General features: G+C 36.5%; 1 protein-coding gene across 5 annotated transcripts in view; it reads right to left on the reverse strand.

Moving 5' to 3' along the window:
- Positions 1 to 2833: 2833 nt before the first annotated feature.
- Positions 2834 to 20525, reverse strand: part of sbb (scribbler) — a 678201-nt gene continuing 660509 nt past the window's right edge. For all 5 annotated transcript variants that reach the window (XM_069822330.1, XM_069822328.1, XM_069822329.1 and 2 more), the window contains 2 exons: positions 6949 to 9881; positions 2834 to 4209 (listed from right to left, as the gene is read on the reverse strand). In XM_069822330.1, the coding sequence (XP_069678431.1) occupies positions 4139 to 4209; positions 6949 to 9881 (3004 nt within the window). In that variant the 3' untranslated portion in view covers positions 2834 to 4138. The remainder of the gene's footprint in view (positions 4210 to 6948; positions 9882 to 20525) is intronic.

Below are 20525 nucleotides of genomic sequence, written 5' to 3' on the forward strand. Positions count from 1 at the left end.
CTAGTTAGAGTGATTCAGAATTTCCGAAGTCGCATTCAACAATTCATTGCTAGTGAAGGACACCACTTGAGAGACAAGTTATTAATTCAATTGCGTTATCAGTAATCCCATACCGCACATGCTCCCCCCTCCACTCTTCTTACAGTCAGATCGTCAGATGTAAAGCATATTATATACAGTATATAATTAACTGCTTGTTTATCTGTCACTTCTTCTGGCAAGAGAAAAAATGCTTTGTGACAAGTTTTGCATCTAACAGCTTGCTTTTCTGCATATTTCTTCTAAAAGCACAATTTCCTTGTGATGTCTCTTGATCTTCTGAATCAGAAGTGATTCTTCTAGTGTTGATGTAGTCAGAATTGTTTCATTTTTTCTCATAATACTCAAAACTCTCTCCGTAGGAGGGTCACAATGAGGCACACTTAATACTGCAAACACAACTTTACTTAATGTTTTATACTATTTGTCCACTTTCATTTCTGAGATCAGCAATTTTGGACCAATTTGCATCTATTCTAGATCCATTTACAATGCATTCAGAAATAGTATTCCACTTATTAGCTGCAAATTTCTCTTCAAGTCTGTTATGTTCACATTCAATAACCAAATTTGGTATTCTTTTAATAAAACATTCAAGAGATGAATATGAAACATTTTGTATGAATGAAATATCTACAACTTCTGTATGCTTAAGAAATTCATTCTCAATTGAATTTTTTAAACACATTTCTTCTCCTCTTTTTTTTTTTTTTTTTTCTTCAGAGGATATATTTTTTTCTTTTCCGTAATAATTTTCCCTTTGGCTGTAATGCAGTAACAATGGGAAAAAAGTCCATAATAATTACAGAATATCCGTAATAATTGGCATCCCTGCATTTGATACAGTATTTTATGTAGAAATTCATACTTTTCTTGTGTAAATTGGCATATACATATGCTTGCATGTATACACAACCTACAAACGTATTTAACATATTACTCATGTGGCTGCAATGGGGAAGAAGTAATATTTTAAAACAAGCTTATTTCAAATGCATTATTATCTTTATTAAATGAAGTTTCATGTAAACAGTATATTATTAATACTACTCTAAATATGCAAAACTCACATCATCTCATAAAAATTGGTAATTTTATATGTGAAGAACTTATAAAACTTTCTAAGAATTAGAATTTTACAAAGGAAATTCATGTTCTCAGATGTTAATGATAAAAAATTGAAAGAGTGCAATCATATAAAAAGGTTAACTTTTGTCATATTGAGATTAAGACTGCCAATTTTGTGCTGCAATCTGCACATTAATCTACAAGCAAGATTTGATATTCCCATCACTATGAATGCTATTATTGCAAAGCTGCGTGTACACGATAAAATTTTTCTTCCACTTCAGTACTCTTTACAAGAAAACTGCCAAAGTTGTCAAAGATTGATCAATATTGAAAAAGATTTGTCAAAAACTATTTCATATTTTATTGCTAAAGACTTAACAAGATTTTAAAATACATGAAGTTCATTGTAACCTCTGTAGGTCATTACTACAATATAAAATATTATGTAAAACCTTTGGGAGAATAAGTAGGCTATAAAAAACATTATTTCTATTACTAAACAGTATGACGCACTAAAACAAAGAATATTATGATTGCATATTGTTTTAAAACAAAATGATTAGCATTCACTTAGGTTATAGTTAGAATTTTTCAAGTCAAAAAGATATAAGTATTGGTACTTAACTAGAGATATCTGCCTTGCAACTACCTCATACGCATTATTTTTCTTCATGTTATTATGGTATTTCACAGAACATACAGTGTATACAGATGTAAATAATTTAATTAACTCGCAAACAACTTCTCTTAGCCAAGATGCCATTTTTTTTTTTTTGTGGTTCTTGACACCATAATATTCTTGACTCCCTTTGGCCAATTCCTTCAAAGAATTGTCAGGTCTTGAATCAATTAGACCAGGTTCTTATTTACTTTCAAGACAATCAAATACTTTTGAAGTATTGCAAGTGATTTGACAATAAAACTTGTATTTTTTTTTTTCATTTAATTTATTGTATTTCATACATCTTACTTTAGCACTGAAGCTTTAAGATGTGGAGCAAGTCAAGATTTTACAAGATTACAATTTTTTGGCAAGATGAAATGAAGTATGTTATCTTCATCTTACGATGTTTGGTGACGTATACACGTCCGTTGATGTGACATATTAATGAATTTAAATTCATGAAGTATGTTGTTGTTGTTTTCTAGTGCCAGGCGTTTGACAATAAAGTCATTTGACCTCTTGCACTCCAATATTTTTCAAAGATATTATCATGGCCAGCCACTGAAGCACAGATTTTGAGGTGTTCCGAATCCATTTCTTGGTTTGAGATGCACAATGGGCAGTTAGGGGACTGATATATTCCAATTCTATTCTATGAAATGAAGTATTGGCAAGTCTTTAAAAAGCCTTGTGAAGAGTTGAATTTGACAAAAATCTGATCGTGTACAAACAGCTTTAATCTAGATTCTATAAGCAAGAACTCGACATTTTTTAAGGTTTGAAAGAACTGAAATTCCATCATATTAACATAACAATGGGGTTACAAATAGTAATCTTACCATTGCGCTGCTCTCCATTCTTGCATTTGTCGAATATATTTCTTGGATGTCAATAATTTCTGCGACCTCTGCATTTGTGCAAGAAGAAAAGAAAGAAAGAAAAAAAAATACTGCCACTGACAGCTGGAACTGCAGCATTGACCCAAGTGTTGACATCTGCTAAATGACATGACAGGATGGGGGAAGGTGCGTGAAATGATCATCATCAACAAAACACAGGTACATTACTGACAGCCTTAATTTTGTACTAATACATCTTGAAATGAAAGGGGGAAACATCGCTCCACCCCCTTCTTAACCCACATATCACCACAATCTACATGTTCTCAGATTACTGGTGTCTCTCTTAGTTTTCAAATCGTTGTCAGCACGTACCAAAAACAAAAGAAATTTTGTTGATGAAGACCAAATTAATAGAATGATGGACTTTATTTGAAGTGGATCACATCATTTTTTGGCCTTTTGGCTTTATTGTTACAAAATTTTTAATCCAATATATTATATATATGCGAGATCGAGATGCCAGTAGGTTTGAGTTTTGTATGACATTGTGTGATATAGTATTTTGACTATTCTACATGTGTCTAAATACTGACAAGTAGATGTAAGTTAGGCAAAAGGAGATGGTTCTACCAGCAACAATTTGTCATGTCCCCTCGTTTCAGCCTTACTCAACTGTGGGCAGGTGGGGGGGGGGGGTCCTCTGCTGAACACAAAGAGATGGGGAACTAAATTAACAACAACAAACAATTTCTTTTTCTCTCTTATTCTCCTAAGCAAATATAAGGTACAGCTATATCTCCTATATAATATAATTTGATTTGTAGTTACTGTACATCACATTCCACTAAAACTGGAATGGATAGGTTTTTCATGATTTAAGGAAGATATTAACCAATTAATGAAATGCACCTTTCATTAACACAAATGATGATGATGATAATGATAATAAACATTTCTGCCATCTTCTCTAGTAATTGAAAAACATTAAAAATACACATGGAGCTTAAATTTCTTGCATTGTCTACATAAACTATGACTCCAAAAAGACAATGAATTATGTCTTTACACTATATACACAAAAGATTAATATGCTTCGTTATAGTTAGAGTTAATTGCAAAACATTCATCCAGTCCGCGACATCTCAGCTGTGCCGACACTAACACAGGAACGCACTTGGAATGGTTCGTAAAAGTCAGGGGACCTTCTGACGAGCACAAAAGCTAATGTCTGCTATGCTACAACAAGACATAACACACTCTTATTAGGGAAGGAGAACTTTTTCCAAGCTCTACTCCTATGATACACTTAACTCCGCCCTTGTTTTCAACTGACATCAGTGTTAATATTTAAGTTTCTTTCAGAAGAAGCAACAACCGACCGACAGATCTTGCACTTTCTGCTTGTACACTGCTTCACTACTTCGTCCACGTCTCGAAGGTCTGTCACTATGTTTACACGCTACGTCATCATGCACGCAAGCACACGCGCTATGCAGGGTTTGAGTGTTACACTAGGCGCACTTCACTTTGGTGGGTACGGATTGATGACTGTGGCGGCCACAGCCGCTGCCTGCTGGCTCGCTAGCACAGCCGCTGCAATCAAGAAACATGCACATTAGCACCCGGCCACACCCACTCACATGCCATGGCTAACAATTTCCATCTTTTTGTTCAGCTGTCCAATCATGTATCCGACCAACGAATGATCTGTGCGCCAAGGTACCACGATGAATACTTCACTTAAACTTCATTCCATACATGAAGACTCCGCATGTAAACAAATGCAAATATCTGAAACTCTTCCTAATGGCTGCTGGACAAAGAACCTTTCATGGCGCCTACAACGTGACATTAATTAGTTCCTTGTCTGGAAGCACATCTGTTGTAATTTTCGAAGTACAGTATTAATGCCAAATTTGTTATTTTTCTAAACGCGGAAAGAAAACACGATACCTGAAGCTGTTGGAAAACTAAGACTGTCACGAAAGAATGTGATTTGCAGGGCAAGACTGTTGCATGATAACATAACAAGGCAGTTGTTTAATGGCTGCATCACCACTCGAAACTGTAACCCAAAGAGACTGAAGCAGTGATCAGTTTCTGTTCCTGTTTGCTCCATGTACTGTATTAGAATACAGTGTCAGTGCTATGCTGTGTAAAATTTTGCATTGTCAATGATCTGACACATATTATGAACAGTATGTCTAGCCAGTTGCTGGTAATTCAGGCAGGGGCGGCTTTTGGGGTAGTGCCAGTGTGCCATGGCACCGCCAATGAAAGAAACAAAAAATAATATCCTAAAAAGCAGTTGTAATAGTTTATTTCTACACTTTTATTCGTATTTCATTTGAACGAGCATGTGCACAGATCGGGACGCACTCTTGCAGCGTTTCTCCGAACGTTGGAGCCACTTCAGTGTGGCACTGCTTACCTCCATATAACACTGCACAAAAGGCTACTGATTCTAGTTTATATACGTTTCTTATGGCAGACACTGAGCCGAATTCGATTTGACTCAGTAGTTAATATTCCGCCCGCTAGAGCACAGTAATGCAGAATTTTCGCTAGATGGCAGGGTTGTTGGACACGTTAGGCACGAAAACACAAGTTAAAGTTCAGCGCCAAATGTTAATGTAATGTTGCCATTTCAAAACTAAAGCACATACTGTAACTTGGATTTGAATGTGTAAAGTATTATCCATTTAACTATATTAAATGCAGAGATAGTCATGGTTCTTTTTAGAAAGATAAATATTTTTTCATATTATGTAAAACTGTTTGTTAATGTTGTGTAATATTTGTTTTATTTTGCGGCAACTAAATATCGCTACACTGTTGCTATAGTATTGATGCTTCTGTTAACGATACATGAGATCTGTGCAGGACATGAACATGTGTTATTCAGGCCGCTGTCTTGGATTCATCGGCCTGTTAAATAAAGTGCAAACGTGTTTGTTTATTATCTATATCACTGTTTCTCTCGTGTGTTTTTGCCAGTAATTTTACTAGTTATAAAAGTTATTTGTATTTGACTAACAATACTGTGAAAGTTTTGCATTATCTGTATCTGTAAATTTCGTTATTAGTTTCGGAAATGTTATTGTAACTGTTACTAGATGCATTATTAACTGTACACCTGGTAAAATAGCTGGTTTAATTAATGTTTTATTTAACATAATGTAAACGTGAGCTGCGATTATCAATTTCACTGGGGTAATTTGCGTACAATCTTTTTTCACTTTTGGCACCACCACCAGAATGCCTCAGCGGCCGCCACTGAATTCAGGCCTAAAACATCATAAGGGAAAACCCTTTAGAAAGAGTTCATTATCTGATGTGGACACGCTTCATAAAGTAAGTGCATTTTTTGTAAAAATCCTGCATGCATTCGATGCTTTATGTTAAGTTGTTAACTTAAAATAATTGTCTGTTATGTTACATCATTTGTCATTGCCCCACACGTGTCAATGAATGCTTCATTTTCCAGTGCGAACATAGGACCAATTAGCGGTGCAGAAGAATTTTTCAGTACATTTGTTGATACGCAGAGTCTTCTTGTATGGAATGAGGATTACATATTTTGTTCTGTGGCTCAGTAGGCACTACTGCACTATAAAAACTTTGTCGTCATTGTACTTGGTACTTATGTATATATCTCCCCACCCTCATAATATGTAAGTAATACCGGTGTTGTTCCTAAAAATTTATTGGGGCTCCTTCCACTCCTGCAGCCGTGTCGGAGCAAAACTTATTTCAATGGCAGTGAATGTGTAACTAAACACATCGCTTCTTGGCGTAGTAACTATAATGGAAGACTAAGAAAACACACATGCCACAAATTCAACTTTTGTTAGTAACAGGGACAGAAATGGATTGCAGTATAACGTCTATCCAGCCCTCCAGGTAAAACAAGGACACAAAGTTTTTACAGTCATTACTAATATCGTAAGTAATCTAATTTGGTGCTCAAAGACATATTATATACATATAAGGCTTACAAACTGCCTCCGACATATTACAAACAGAAAAAAAAAAATGGTGCCTACTGCCACTCAATAATGCCACAAGAGATATCACAGACTTCTCTAAGACCTACGGTATTTTACTGCAAATACAATAATTTTATAAGTATTATAACAATGATATTTTTGGTAACAAAATATGACTGTTTTGCGAGCTCTCTGGAATGAGGGTGTATTAGTGAAAATCGAAGTGTCACCAATATGGTGTACTGTAGTATACATCCGCCACAGACCATGGCAACGACTAGCAACTACTGTAGGTCAAGGCAAGCCCACACTTACTATTGTCAGGGCCGCACCATAGGCTTACCTCCATAGGGCGCAGGGTACTGGCCTGCCAGTATGGGGTAGCCCAGCCCGACATGGGTGTGGTGGTGTGTGTGCACGTGACGCTGAGGAGGGGGGGATCTCGTCTCCTTTCCGTCGCCGGGCACCTGCTTCCCCGGTGGTGGAGGACCTCCAGGCCCGCCTCCCGCTGCGGAGACCGGAGGCCCTTGGGGAACCCCTTGCCCTGGAGCCGTTCCTACAGGCGGGCCCCCCGCACCTGACGGTGACGCACTCGATGCTGCAGTCTTCGGTGTGGGAGATTTCAGTGCTCGTTCCTGAAGCTCGTGGATTTTGTGTGAAGAATAGTACTGGTTGGCATGGTGCTGCAGCAGATCTAACGCTTTCGTGGGTCCCGAAGGAGGACGTGACAGATCTTCAGGTGCGTGGTAGCGTGGAATCTGCGGGTGGAGGTACGGACTTGCCCCATACCCCGGGACAATCATGGGGTTGATGCTTCGATACATGGGATGGCCAGGATCGAAAGGGAGAGCCCCATAATGGGCCGACTGCATATAACCTGGATGGATGTAAGCATACGATGAGGTTGGTGGTGGAGGTGGGCCCTGTGTTTCCATGGTGGGCTTCACCCCTTCCTGCTTCACTTTGTCCTCCTTCTTTTCTTCAGGGGGCTTCTCTTTGTGCTTATGACTCGGGCTGGGTAACGTTGGCTTTGGTGGTGGCGCGTTCGGTTTAGGTGATGGTTCTGGCTGGCCCGTTGGTTCTTTGCGACGCTGCTGTTCAGGGTATAAGTAATACCTCCTGAGTTCCTCTTGCTGCTGCTGTTGCTGTTGTTGTTGCTGCTGTTGCTGTTGTTGCTGCTGCTGTTGTTGCTGTTGCTGCTGCTGTTGTTGTTGCTGCTGCTGTTGACGCGAGTACAGGTATGGACTCATCTGATTCTTCATCTCGATACTTTCCTTCAATATCTGGTGATTCTCGTTTTGATGCTTATCCTTCATCCCGGGTCCCGGTTCGACCTTCACTTTGGATGGATTTGGCACCTGGATTGGACTTGGGGCTGGAGGAATAGACTTCCCGTGTTCTGACGGACTTGGACTCTTATCTTCCTTTCCCACAGGGTCTTTCCCCTTATCGTCAGAGGGCATAACAGTCACTGGATAGCTCGACTCCAAGTTGTAAGTATAGCTTGGCATGCTCGGCATATAGCCGTAGGGGTAATAATGTGGCTGTAACAGTTTTTGTTGATATTCACCACTATTCGCACCATCTTTCTTGTCCTTCTCCATACCCTTGTTCTCCACGAGTTTTTCGTTAGCTTCCTTGGGTTTGCCGTCTTGCTGCACTGAAGGTACTAGGTAAGGTGGCTGTCCGTAGAATGGGTACATGCCGTAATGCGGCATAGCGTGTGGAGAAGGGCCCTGGCCGACTTCTCCCTTCTTATCTCCAGCCTGGCCCTTTACCTTCCCATCCCCAACCTCAGACTCCAGCACTGGGGCCGTGTCATCAGATATGTCTGAATAGGCAGGGCTCTGCACATCTTCTCGACCAGAAGCATCCACTCCGAAGGATGGCTGTTCTGGTTGTGGGTGGGGACTGCCTGCAGGAGACTTTCGATTCTTCTTCTTATGACCTTGCAGCTTCTTTTTATCATCAGGCATGAGTGAGGCAGTTGGCTTGACTTTGAACTGTGGAGGCTGCGGTTTATTGCTCAGTGGGATTTGTGACTGAGGCAGAGGTAGGCCTTGCTGAAGTGGAAGGGCTTGAGGCTGAGCCAGCGGTTGCGTCGGGGCTTGCACCTGGGGCTGTTGTAACGAAGGAACCTGCGCCTGGGGCTGAGGCTGCGGCTGCTGAGGTATGGACTGTGGCTGAGCCAAAGGTTGAGGCTGAGGTTGGCTCGGTGCGACTGCCACGCTGACAGCTCTAATAGTCGAAACAGGCGTACTACTGCTGGCTACCGGTGCTGCTGGCAAAACCTGCTTGTTACTACAAAACACTCCCACAGAGAAGTCTTCAACTGGCGGTCCAAACCGCAGAACTCCAGGCTTCACCACATTCTTTGTATCGGGGCTCAGCAGCTGCCCTGAAGGTGCAACTGGAGTTGAGACTAGTTCTGGAGGTGGAGGTGGCACCTGATTCGGGACTCCTGGCATCTGTGGAGTAGGAGATGAGACCAGGCCACTTTTGTTCAGTACGGGTTGGCTTGGTGGCTCTGCAACGGTGGGTGGAGTTGCCTGAGGAGTTGCAGGAATCGCACTTGGAGGTGTCTGCAAAGGACTCTGATTTGTAACCTCCTCTTTCCGTTGCTGCTGTTGTGGTTGCGGTTGGGGCTGCTGCTGCTGTTGCTGTTGTTGTTGTTGTTGCGGCTGAGGTGGTGGTGGTTGCTGCTGCTGCTGTTGCTGATCCGTCAGCTTTTCAGGAGATTTAACAGAAAGAGCCGGACTTGGTGCTTCTGCATTGCTCTCATCGTTTTCAGACAGACTTGCAGCATCCTTCGTATCCTCGTCTTCTGCAGACCCATGTGCATGCGACTGGTGGTATTTAAGTCCATTGATATGCTTGTACTTCTTTGAACAATTTGGTTCTGGACACTCGAGTAGCACAGGTGACGAGGGAGGACTGTTGCTACCCGATGCTGGAGTACTGCGGTTCTTCTTCCCAGACCCCAGAGGTTCTTCATCTGGAGCCCGACCCTTTCTTTTGCTATTGGACTCTGGCCGGGGTGGTGCGAAAGGTGTTGGAGATCCGGTTCCAGCCGTCGAACCGGAACTTGATGCCGAACCTGCGCCTCCTCGCCGACCTTTGGCCCCACCATTCCGCAGTTTGCTATGCACAGATGACCGTGTCTCTGTGAAATTGCTGAGGTCCCCACCGGGGTTTGTACTAGCTGCAGCTCTGCCACGCTTCCCTCGACCTTTGGGCATCCTGGCATCCAGATCACTTGTAGGCGAATCACAGAACCTGCACACAAAAAGATATTCCTTTCACTTTCACTTCAAGAAAACAGCTACAATAGTTATTCATGATATATTACTAACATGGGGTATAGTCTTCGATCATTGTAATGTTCTTCTTACACAGGACAGTTTCGTGATGCTAAAATTTCAATTCTATAGGGATGATCGAAGCCATCCAAGCATTGGATCAGGAGCCTAAACTTTGCCAAAGCTGATTTACGAGGTCCTTCAGAAATAACAGTTCGGGCATTTAAGAGTATCTTCTGAGGCTTCTTAATAGATGTTCTTTGTTAATGAGTTTTTGCTTTATAGTATTCTTTTATGATAAATTTATAAATGAGATAAATTGATTTGGTTTTTGTATTACGGTAGGCCTGGTAGTTGATCGGCGACTTAATATGGAATAAAGATGATTAAAAGTGGGGAAAAAGTGAGAACTAAGAATCTTTCATTGAAAAACCCCAAGGTTGATTGGGATTTGAACCAAGACCATCTGCAGGTACTTTAATAGAAAAGGTTATATGATTTCAGTCAGCAACTTATCGAAGTGTAAGTACAGAATGAATTCTGTCACATCACATTAAGTTATATTTCACGAATATTTTCGATTTATACAAAAAAGTCATCTTCAGATGACATAATAAAAGCAAACAGAATTGAACACAGGTGATAGCTCTACAATAAGTGAACACATATATGCATTACAAAAAACATGCATTCATAAGTTTATGCGCTTTCATAATGAGCATGCATGTTTTTTTGTAATGCATATATGTGTTCACTTTATTGCATAGCTATCACCTGTGTTCAATTCTGTTTGCTTTTATTGTCACCTGAAGATGACTTTTTGTATAAGTCGAAAATATAACTTAATGTGATGTGTAAAATATATAATTTAATGTGATGTGACAGAATTCATTCTGTACTTACACTTCGATAAGTTGCTGACTGAAATATAACCTTTTCTATTACAACTCCAACTTATCTGAAACTAAATAAGACTTTCAAAATTTCATTCTGGTACTTTGTTAACAAAATATGAATCAAGAATTTCTGAAGAAATGGGTATATTTTAAACATAAATATATTCAATTCTTGGAAACAAAATCCATGGAATTTAACCCCTGATCACATATTAACAGATTGATCAGCCTTATGGGCTTTGACAGCAACAACTTTTATCAATTTCACTATGCTGCCATCTAACGACTGAAGAAGAAGAAGTCACGTTGTTACTCCCATTTGAATTGCATGGAGCAACCGTACTTCCATCTAGCGATCGTTACCAATCGACAGTGGCAATCCTTGTGGTTGTTTTCTTCTACATGTTACCGTATTAACATGGGGATGGCCAATCTATTATGTGATTAGGGATTTAACTTAATGACATAATATCACAGTCTAGTATATACAGTCACGAAGCTCAATACGTAGTAAATATACATCCATAGATAGTTGCTAACCACTAGGATCGCTACTATCGCCTCATTACAGACAATGCGAAATAGTACCTGCACAGTCTATTATTCCTAGTACCCTCATAAACTCAAGCTTCGTGACTGTATAATTATACTAGACTGAGATAATATGTTGTAGGAAAACTACGTGTATTGCATAAATGCATTAATAATGTAGTAGTAGCAGCAGGAATAATAATAATAATAATAATAATAATAATAATAATAATAATAATAATAATAATTTTTGCACTTAACAGATCTTAAACTAACTACTATAAATTATATGGAATAAAATCCATTAATTTCAATTCCGTGCTATATACATATATTTCTACACACAAAAATATCAACACGTCTCTTTTTTATCTTAGAATCAAATTTTACTGCAGAGACTGCAGAAACAAAAACATCACACTCTTTGCTATCTAAAATGATGCTTTTGATGACAAGCTGTTATCAATTTAATTTCATAACACAATATCATATACTATCAAGCACCACTTGTCCAAGTCTCTACTCAACCGAGTCAGCAGTAGACAGAATTAAACTATGTCTTGTTTACTCTTCTTCCACTCTCGCTGTCAAAATGGTTGAACGTGCGTAAGTGCTACACCGCAAGATAAAATTTCAGACAATGAAGTAATTGGCTGATAACAGTAATAAATGATCAAAAAGAGGAGGTAATTGGCTGAAAACAATAATAAATGATCAAAAAAGGGGGGCGAAAAATGTGGTTTTAATATATTTTTAGTTGGTTATTTTACGACGCTTTATCAACATCTTAGGTTATTTAGCGTCTGAATGAGATGGTGATAATGCCGGTGAAATGAGTCCGGGGTCCAACACTGATAGTTACCCAGCATTTGCTCATACTGAGTTGACGGAAAACCCCGGAAAAAACCTCAACCAGGTAACTTGCACCGACCGGGAATCGAACCCGGGGCACCTGGTTTCGCGGCTAGACGCGCTAACCGTTACTCCACAGGTGTGGACTTCAATAAATTTATAACGTGGTGCACAAATAAGTGTTTTTGAATTCTATAATAAGCTTAACAGGACTTACAAGCATGAAATAAAATCACTATAGATTTGCAAATACTGAAACTGCAGATGCACTAAGGGGTCAGCCATAATTCTGAGTAATTTTATAGTGTTATAACGAATCATTTGGGAATATTTTAAAGGGTGAGAGGTGAGACAAGGGCTGCCGAACCTTGAAATCTTTCAAATCCAAGTCAGGAAATTATCTTACGACCAGCTGCCAAACTGTGTGTTGTATGACAAGTGTTGTATGTTTCCACGTATTATTTACATTTAAATATTATAATGATATTTACGTTACTAGTTTTTTTTTATCTTCTGTTACATCATATTTTCCTATATTGTCTATCATGTGAGCACTTTGTTACTTATCATAATTTTCTTTTTCTTTTTTTTTTTTTTTTTGTATGTGACCTACAATAGTGTTTATCATATGCTCTATTGTATTATTGTACCATATTTCTATACATCAGCCAAAGTCATTCGTGGCACTCAGGGCCAAGGGGAGGGTACCCGCCACTGCTCAGTTATGGAGAGCTGAACGTAGTTTGTTTACTAACCCTGAACATCTGTAATAGTCAGTGATGTACTGTACGACTGTATGCGATCGAAATGACGTTTCTGGTAAAAGAAAACTTCGAATGTTTCGAAAGGAATGGGAAAATGCTTATTTCATAATAATTAAAGATGATAAAATGCATTATATCGTCGGCTTAGAGTGTAAACCTGCTAACCGCCAAAAAGAAAATTTTACAAGGGAAGCAAAAAACTAAGTTTAAATTAACGTATTCCGTCGAAGTACAGTTGGAATTTGTACCTGTACTTTGGATTTGGCCCTAAAGTTTCAGAGTTAATTTAAACTCAATTTTTTGCTTCCCTTGTAACATTTTCTTTTTGGCGGTTAGCAGATTTACACTCTAAGCCGACGATATGTACTGTAAAAAAACAGTTACTGAATACTGTATAAAAGGATACCACGCAAGAAGGCACTACAAAACTCATGCAAAATTACTGGTTTTGAAAGATATGTATAGTTCATAGATTTACTTCTTACCCAATCCCTGTTTACTGTGTTGTGTTATACTTAAACCTAATTCGAATATACATCACAGGCTTTGTTTATTTTTTATTTTAGGTTATTTGAGTAGCTTAATTTCGAAGGCGGACATCTGATCTTCAGATGAAATTTAGATAATGTGGATTCTTATACATTTTTTCATGCTTTTTTCAGTTATGGTGAAACTATATACAAACTCTAACACTACATCTATAAAAATAAATTGTTTTAAAATACTACAAATAACACTGTGAAACAAAAAAGTGTCTCTAGATCAAAACTATGGAGACGACAGATGTCAGTCTTTGATATTAAACTACTCATTTTACGACGCTTTATCAATATCTTAGGTTATTTAGCGTCTGAATGAGCTGAAGGTGATAATGATGGCGAAATGAGTCCGGGGTCCAGCACCGAAAGTTACTCAGCATTTGTTCATATTGGGTTGAGGGAAAATCTCGGAAAAAACCTCAACTAGGTAACTTTGCTCCGACCGGGAATCGAACCCGGGCCACCTGGTTTCGCAGCCAGACGCGCTAACCGTTACTCCACAGGTGTGGACCCAGGCTTATATTATATTTAAAAAAAGACGGCAGGAAAACAAAATACATTGATCTGGTGAAATATTTTAATATGGAATTGGAAGAAAAATCAAATTTCAATCCTGCATTAGAAGCAAGCTATGTCATTTCATATGCGATAACACATTCTTCCAAATGTTTTTCTGCTAGTGAATTTGTTTAATAAAAAATGCTTAATTAAGGCATCAGATATTGTGTGTCCTGAATAAACTTAAATGTTTTTCCACTGTTAGAATAGCTCTTTTGTGCACTGCTGCACGGTTAACGTATTCCGCCACTGCGAGCCTGAATCCATGAGAGGTTCTCGGTAAGAGAAACACCAGGGCTCGTGAGGAGAGTAGGGGGATCTTCAATCGTCCTCTATGCTTCCCCTCTTGTGCCAATGGCTGCTATACATTGTAAATATTTCACGCATTTTAACTCTGTATTTACATTTTATTATGCTTTTTTCTTTCTTTCCATATTTTATTATGTTATAAATGTATCTCATTTCTATGGTTTTCATTGTATTATGAATATTATGATTATCTCTTTCAATTTTTTGTGAACTACGTTTGGTATATACTCGTTTATTTTGTAACGTTCTTTGTATCGTAGTTTTACTCCTGGTTGAGTGTTAGAGAAGGCCTTGACTCTGCCAAGTTAAATATTATTATTATTATTATTATTATTATTACAACTTCAGGCGCACACTTTATGTTCTTTATCCACTAGGCCTATTATATTCTACGTAATTTTTTTTTACAAATATCGGCAGCCAAGTTCAAAAGGGAAACAACTCAAAATTTAAAGTTTTGAGAAATTTGAATTTTAAAGCCTCATATTGCTTTGAAAAATCGAATTAAGACACAATCATTTGAAAGTTACAGTATATATAAAACATCATTAACAGAATTTAGAGTAATTTAAACGATCCTTTGACTTTTCACAAAAACATACAGCTTTAAAATGCACGTTTATCAAAAACTTTAAATTTTGAGTCTTTTTTTTATTATTATTCCTAATTTTTAATAAAATAATCTTTAAAACAGAGTCTTATAATTAGGAGCCAAACTGTTATGTTTATAACCTATTTTTTCTAATTATTTAACTAATTAATTTTAGGATTATATAGCATGGAAAAAGTGTAAGTGCAAATAATTTGATACTCGTTTACGAAAGATACATATAATACTGTAGCGTATTTACTGTTTTCCTGGACCTAATAGTTTTTTCATAAATGAATCACAGACTTCAGTGCCTAATGTGTTTTAAACGGCTTTAGTATGCAATCTTTGTTTTCCCTTATTTACACTACCCGCAAGTCTGCTAATCACGTGATACACTACCAGGGTTGCCAGATTCTCTCATCAGGAATCCAGGAGAGATGATGATACTGCATACCTTAATGTCACTAAACATTTGAATGAATAATTTTACTAAACTTGCAATAGAACTGATTTTATATATTTCAACTATTTATATACTTTTAATTTCGTTACATTTTTACTAGATTATGAAATTTCGTTTAAATTATCGATAAAGTCTGGAAAAAATAATGTCATATTACACCCTGATCTATATAGAAAAAATGTGCGATAGTGTTTAAATCCTATCAACAATTTTTTTTTTTTATTTATTGGGTTATTTTACGACGCTTTTTCAACATCTGGGTTATTTAGCGTCATAATGAAATGAAGGTGATAATGCCGGTGAAATGAGTCCGGGGTCCAGCACCGAAAGTTACCCAGCATTTGCTCGTATTGGGTTGAGGGAAAACCCTGGAAAAAAACTCAACCAAGTAACTTGCCCCGACCGGGATTCGAACCCGGGCCAACTGGTTTCGCGGCCAGACGCGCTGGCCGTTACTCCACAGGTGTGGACCCTATCAATAATAAATCAAATTCCAAAGAGAGTAAAAAAAAATAAAAATACTGCATAATACCTAATATATACTACAGTACTATCGTTTTTATTTCAATAGAGTCCGATAGGAGGAGCCAGGCAATGATGACAATATTTAACATAGGCTTGATAGGATATTAAAAAAATGAATAAGGAATTTTACTTAATAATAATTTTACAGAAATGAACAAAAAAATTGCATTTTTCCATTTTTTTTTCTTTTACATTCCCGGACAAATATAACTCAATCCAGGACACAGGATACACCATTCAAATTCAGAACAATCCTGGAAAATCAAGGACATCTGGCAATCCTGTACACTACGAAGGCACAGCTCTAGCAGTGAGAGATTGTCGAAACAGTTCGCTCGCAGATCAACTACCCAACGCATTACATAATGGCAGAATTTACGTTTACCGAATTATCTGATATCCATCTTTCATATATACATATATGGAGCAGCTTGAGAATCTGAAAATGCGAAAGAGACCTATGTATATTGTAACATATTTCCAAATCTGTCATATTCTCAACAGAAGAACGTTTATTGCCGTGCACCAAAGCCTCTGGAACACAGGGTCTTTACATCCTCGCTTCGCAGGTCTTTGGACCACATCGTGGTTATATTAACGAATCCAAAAACATCGTACTTTTTTCTCCACACAATTAACTTGAATATTGCACGTATTGGTTCGTAACATTGTTACCAATTACTACTGACAATATTTGTACCTATACTGGATAAAACCTGTAAATAATATCATTAATTTTAGAGAGATATTCCTTGCGATATTTCAAACAAAAATGTTTGCTTCCATTTCGAGGTAAAAATTGTTTTATAGAAAACATTTCATAACATATTTTTGGAAAGCCATTGATTTAATTCTCAACATGCTCAGTCAATTTAAGAGAGCAATGTATTATGATAATGAATGTTTGAAAAAAATTAGTAACAAATGTAACATTGTAAAATTCTTTTGCAGAGCGAAAAGTCAGTTCACATCAAATTTCTCACATTTAAAGGACAAAACTAAAATTCTTTCAATCATTTATCAACGGTAATCTCACTAGAGGTTTTGATTTATCTAGAGAAAATCAAAACTCGAGTGGGATTTAATTGGCTATTACACGATTAGAAGAAAGTATATAAAGATTAGAAGTAACGAAGTACTCCAACAGAACAAAATATTAATTGACTTACGAAAATACAACTGTCTTCAAATGTATTATTGTACCATCTCAACATTACAAATATTACGCTAGATGCATGCTAGATGGCAGTAGTGAGCAATGCTTTCTCGTCGAGAAGTTCTCGATCTATTATACACGATGGCAATGTTACTAGTCAAGAGGGCTTTGTTGATTCAGTTTCATTTTTATTGAAATGCAACATTCCACTTCAATTATCCGAATCCCAGTAATCAACTTCACTTGACAGATGATTTTCAATAAATCTTAATATTAAACAATCTCTGATACATGACTATCCATAATATCATATAGCAGAAGCTATAACATAACCTAACTAATATACTGTACACAAGTGTTAGAAAAGTTTTAATTAACAACGATGACATAAAAAATAAACATGAATAATTTTAAAAGGAATAATTATTGAATGTACAATTTTCAAATTTGAATGTTGTTGGTGGTTCAATTGATGTTATATTGGACGTGTGCGTAATAGAAGTGGAACTCGTTGATTTAGGCCTACATGGTGTATTCAACTTATTCAGGATTTCCGAATGGTGCTCTTCATTTGTTTGTAAATCGGATTTCAGAAGATGCATAGATATGATCAGTGATTTTTATTAATTCTTGTTCTTGAATGCCAATGCGAGTCATATTTGAAACTGCTGTGCATCAACTGGAGTGATTTGTAATTATATATATATATATATATATATATATATATATATATATATATATATACACTGACGTCCAGACCAGCGCAGTTTCAAATGTTGGCAAACAAAGAAACAAATGCTAGGGACGCGATAAAATTAAACAAATGCTAGGGACGCGATAAAATTGTGCGATAAGCAGCCATGATTGGTTGAAATACGTCCTTTCGTACCGTTTTATTGGTCAAAAGTAGTATGACGTAGTAAGAGTGTATTAGTCATCATAATACAATGCTATCTTAAACTGAGTATAATGAGAATTCAATCAATGGTTTTCCCAAAACACGTTATGAAATGCTTCATATAAAACTATTTTTATCTCAAAAAGGAAAAAAAAAAAATTGTATTATACTTTTTTGTTTGAAATATCACAAACAATAACCACCTGAAATTAAAGACATAACTTATGGTTCACCCTATATATGCGGTTCACACTTCCTGAAGCAAAATACGTGAATTTTATTGTACCTAAAAATGCCTAAATAGGTTGTTACGATGTAAAATGTCCTAAATCGTTAAATGCTATTTTTTCTAACTGAAAGCTACAATAAAAATGTCATATATGACTTGGATGGAACAGTAACTCCCTGCATCAGCCAAGAAATTCCCTCTAGTGTTGCTATTTTCCGCTTGGAAAGCGCAAAATGTTCTGGGTATCACAGGTAATGTTTCGAGAAAAGAAGTACCTGGACCGGTAGGAGCTGCATGTGCTTCGAAGCTGCAGAGAATTATTCAACACAATCCTGGATTTGAGGACATGAAAGACATTTGTTGAGTACTACAGAGAGACAAGTTTTCTGGAAAATTAAACCTGAAACCTTCAGCAGTAGTTTCTATGAAGTATGCTCCAATGGTTTCATATTTCCTTGAGAGAGCTTTTTCCTCGTACAAAAATACTAGTACCGGTATATTATGAGATAATAAGAAATCGTTCATTCAGAAAATTTGGGCTACTGTAATTGCAAAGAACAAGAACAGTAAAATACAGAGTGGGGAAAAAAGTCGCTTTCCCCAAACACTTCCTTACATTTAATTACATTCAATTTACATTTGATTACACACTCCTTTACAGATATGTACTCTTCAAAATGGAGGTCTTGTTTCTCGATACAATTCACATCTATTCGTTTATTCAAGTTATAACATTTGTATAGGCCTATGTGTACAAGTATGAAATCTAGGAACGAATATTGGGAAAAGCGACTTTTAACTCATTTTGTATATTCTGTGTATTTTTCTGATGTCAGTTTTCTGACAAGAAATGCTTTTGTAAAATAAAGCCAACAAATAAACTTCGTTAAAATAGGAATAAACGAAAAAACATGATTTAAGCATATAAAAAACTTAAAACGATGCTATAGAGAAACTAAAAAACCTAGTCTTAATTATAATAATGTTGTTTTTGTTATTGGATATGTTGGAATTTTTTTATCACATTAACCAAAATCTTATACCGTATTTAATTACATTCAATTTACATTTCATTACACATTCCTATACAGATATTGTTCAAAATGGAGGCCTTGTTTCTCGGTACACAATTCATAGCTATCCGTTTGTTAATGTTATGATATTTGTATAGGCCTATGTGTACAAGTATGAAATCTAGGAACGAATATTGGGGAAAGCGACTTTTAACTCATTTTGTATATTCTGTGTATTTTTCTAATGTTAGTTTTCCGACAAGAAATGCTTTTGTAAAATAAAGCCAACAAATAAACTTCGTTAAAATAGGAATAAACGAAAATTTTAATGATGTATTATTCAAAAACATTGTCACAGAAAAAAAACTAAAAAAAACATGATTTAAGCATATAAAAAACTTAAAACGATGCTATAGAGAAACTAAAAAACCTAGTCTTAATTATAATAATGTTGATTTTGTTATTGGATATGTTGGAATTTTTTTATCACATTAACCAAAATCTTATACCGTATTTAATTACATTCAATTTACATTTCATTACACATTCCTATACAGATATTGTTCAAAATGGAGGCCTTGTTTCTCGGTACACAATTCATAGCTATCCGTTTGTTAATGTTATGATATTTGTATAGGCCTATGTGTACAAGTATGAAATCTAGGAACGAATATTGGGGAAAGCGACTTTTAACTCATTTTGTATATTCTGTGTATTTTTCTAATGTTAGTTTTCCGACAAGAAATGCTTTTGTAAAATAAAGCCAACAAATAAACTTCGTTAAAATAGGAATAAACGAAAATTTTAATGATGTATTATTCAAAAACATTGTCACAGAAAAAAAACTAAAAAAATATGATTTAAGCATATAAAAAACTTAAAACGATGCTATAGAGAAACTAAAAAACCGAGTCTTAATTATAATAATGTTGTTTTTGTTACTGGATATGTTGGAATTTTTTTATCACATTAACCAAAATCTTATACCGTATTTAATTACATTCAATTTTCATTTCATTACACATTCCTATACAGATATTGTTCAAAATGGAGGCCTTGTTTCTCGGTACACAATTCATAGCTATCCGTTTGTTAATGTTATGATATTTGTATAGGCATATGTGTACAAGTATGAAATCTAGGAACGAATATTGGGGAAAGCGACTTTTAATCCATCTTGTATATTCTGCTTAGTTTTCTGACAAGAAAAACTTTTGTAAAATAAAGCCAATAAAATTCATTAAAATAGGAAAAAAACGAAAATTTTAATGATGTATTGTTCAAAAACCTTGCCAC

The sequence above is a fragment of the Periplaneta americana genome, chromosome 3, assembly GCF_040183065.1.
Source record: "Periplaneta americana isolate PAMFEO1 chromosome 3, P.americana_PAMFEO1_priV1, whole genome shotgun sequence".
Lineage (NCBI taxonomy): Eukaryota > Metazoa > Arthropoda > Insecta > Blattodea > Blattidae > Periplaneta > Periplaneta americana.